Source organism: Apaloderma vittatum, unplaced genomic scaffold, assembly GCF_000703405.1.
Source record: "Apaloderma vittatum isolate BGI_N311 unplaced genomic scaffold, ASM70340v1 C11996624, whole genome shotgun sequence".
Classification (NCBI taxonomy): domain Eukaryota; kingdom Metazoa; phylum Chordata; class Aves; order Trogoniformes; family Trogonidae; genus Apaloderma; species Apaloderma vittatum.
Genome location: NW_009746789.1, coordinates 1 through 1,846, shown reverse-complemented (window position 1 = coordinate 1,846; position 1,846 = coordinate 1). Strand labels below are relative to the sequence as shown.

The 1,846-nt window shown below is 38.1% G+C and overlaps 1 protein-coding gene across 1 annotated transcript; it reads left to right on the top strand.

The window, feature by feature from the left end:
* Positions 1 to 134: 134 nt before the first annotated feature.
* On the top strand, positions 135 to 1,817 carry LOC104279995 (tight junction protein ZO-1-like; the record flags this gene model as incomplete). Its single annotated transcript, XM_009877487.1, has 2 exons — positions 135 to 352; positions 1,674 to 1,817. Coding segments are annotated over 2 exons (362 nt in total), but the record flags the coding sequence as incomplete, so codon positions are not given.
* Between the last annotated feature and the right edge of the window lie 29 nt (positions 1,818 to 1,846).

Sequence of the window (1,846 nt, the reverse complement as noted above, 5' to 3'; positions counted from 1 at the left end):
GATTAAGTGTTGGACATATTTAATGTGTTTTTTTGAAAAATCAGTGCTGGCCTACTCTAGGCTGTGCTCTGCTAAAATGTTAGAAGAAAGTATTGCCACTGATAAAATTACTAGACCTTCTGTCTTATATTCAGCCCTTCAGCACTCGAGGATGAGGAGGAAGAAGACGGACACACGGTTGTAGCCACAGCAAGAGGTGTTTTTAACAGCAATGGTGGTGTGTTGAGCTCCATAGAGACTGGAGTTAGTATTATTATACCACAAGGAGCCATTCCAGAGGGAATAGAGCAAGAAATATATTTCAAAGTCTGCAGAGACAACAGTATACTTCCACCTTTGGACAAAGAGAAAGGTAAAAGCTGGCGCTGTATGTTTACGTTGTTGTGTTATTTAATACAATTCTTTCCCAAGAACAGCAAAGTAGAACCTGAAGAGACCTTAATATGCCTCAGTATTTAATGTACATTTCTGTGTGATGATACAGAGTTACACATCTTACAAGAAGAATAATGGAAACAGCATCCTGCTTAATACTGAAAGTTGCAAGCAAGATGGAGGGCTGGGATTACAACCTGAGAATATTTAATTTGTAGACTTAGGTACCGGTTTAAAACCAAGCTAGTGTGCTAAAGAAAGGTTCTAAATTCTTTTTTAAAGAATCTTTGAAATGGTAGATTCCCTCACACCGTGCAGAGATTTATTCTAGGCGTTCTTATTAGAAATATTTCATCTCACATTTAGGAGCAAAACAATTACAAAGCATATGATTTAAGCTAATTTGACGTGAGTTAAATACTTGGAATTTAATTCAACATTTAAATACTCAGTATTATAATTTTTTCCAATTTTCCTAAAGAAAGCTTCAGGGTTTAAAAAAAATGTTCTAACTTTTATGTGACTAAAAGTATATTCATAGCTGTCTTATTAATAAGGATGAAGTAGTGTATCTTAGTTGAGCAATTTTTTCATAGGAGGGTCTGTCTTTCAAACCACTAGTCCAGTGAACATGCATTTTTCTGACCTGTCAGATTCCTAATTTCCTCAAGTGAAGAAGCTAAAGGGGTTAACTTCTTAAATTTGCAGTTAAAGCATTACTTGCAACCCAATCTGCTGTTACTTTGAATCTTTATAAACCAAACTAGTATGTTCCTCAACTGAATAATCTTATGTTAACATTTGGTATTTTAAACTAAAAATAGACCTGTATTTTTGTACGCTTTATCCTTTGACTTTTGGGAATAAGGGTCACAGGCTGCCGAAGGCTTTTTTTCAGCCCAGTGCCATAAATCTGTACAAGCAGAAGATCACAGCTGTAGCGCAAAGAGAAGCACGAACGAGGCCGCTTACAGATTTGCGACTTTGTTCATTTCCGTGCGCCCGCTTAGAAATTAGTGGCAAAGAAAAAAAAATCCCAACCTGATTTAATCATCGGCCTTATTTATCCTTTTTCATTTGGGGATTGTGATATGTTCCGTGGAAAAGTCACTGGAGTGCTCCGAAAGAGACTTGAGAAAAAATCTCACTAAGTGCTAGTCTTTACTAGTGACAGGTCCAAATGATCGTATTTTTCTCCGAAATGAAAGCACCGAGTAGCTCTGCCATGTCATCCTGTGATAACTTAAAACCGATTTCAAGAAGAAGTAGTAAGAGTGTTTTCTTTCTCTTAACTGTAGGTGAAACGCTTCTTAGCCCCTTGGTAATGTGTGGGCCTCATGGACTAAAATTCCTGAAGCCAGTGGAGCTGCGCCTGCCACATTGTGCGTCTATGACCCCTGATGGTTGGTCTTTTGCTCTAAAATCCTCCGACTCCTCGTCGGGTATGCTGTCCTCCCTCTGTCCTTTTGGG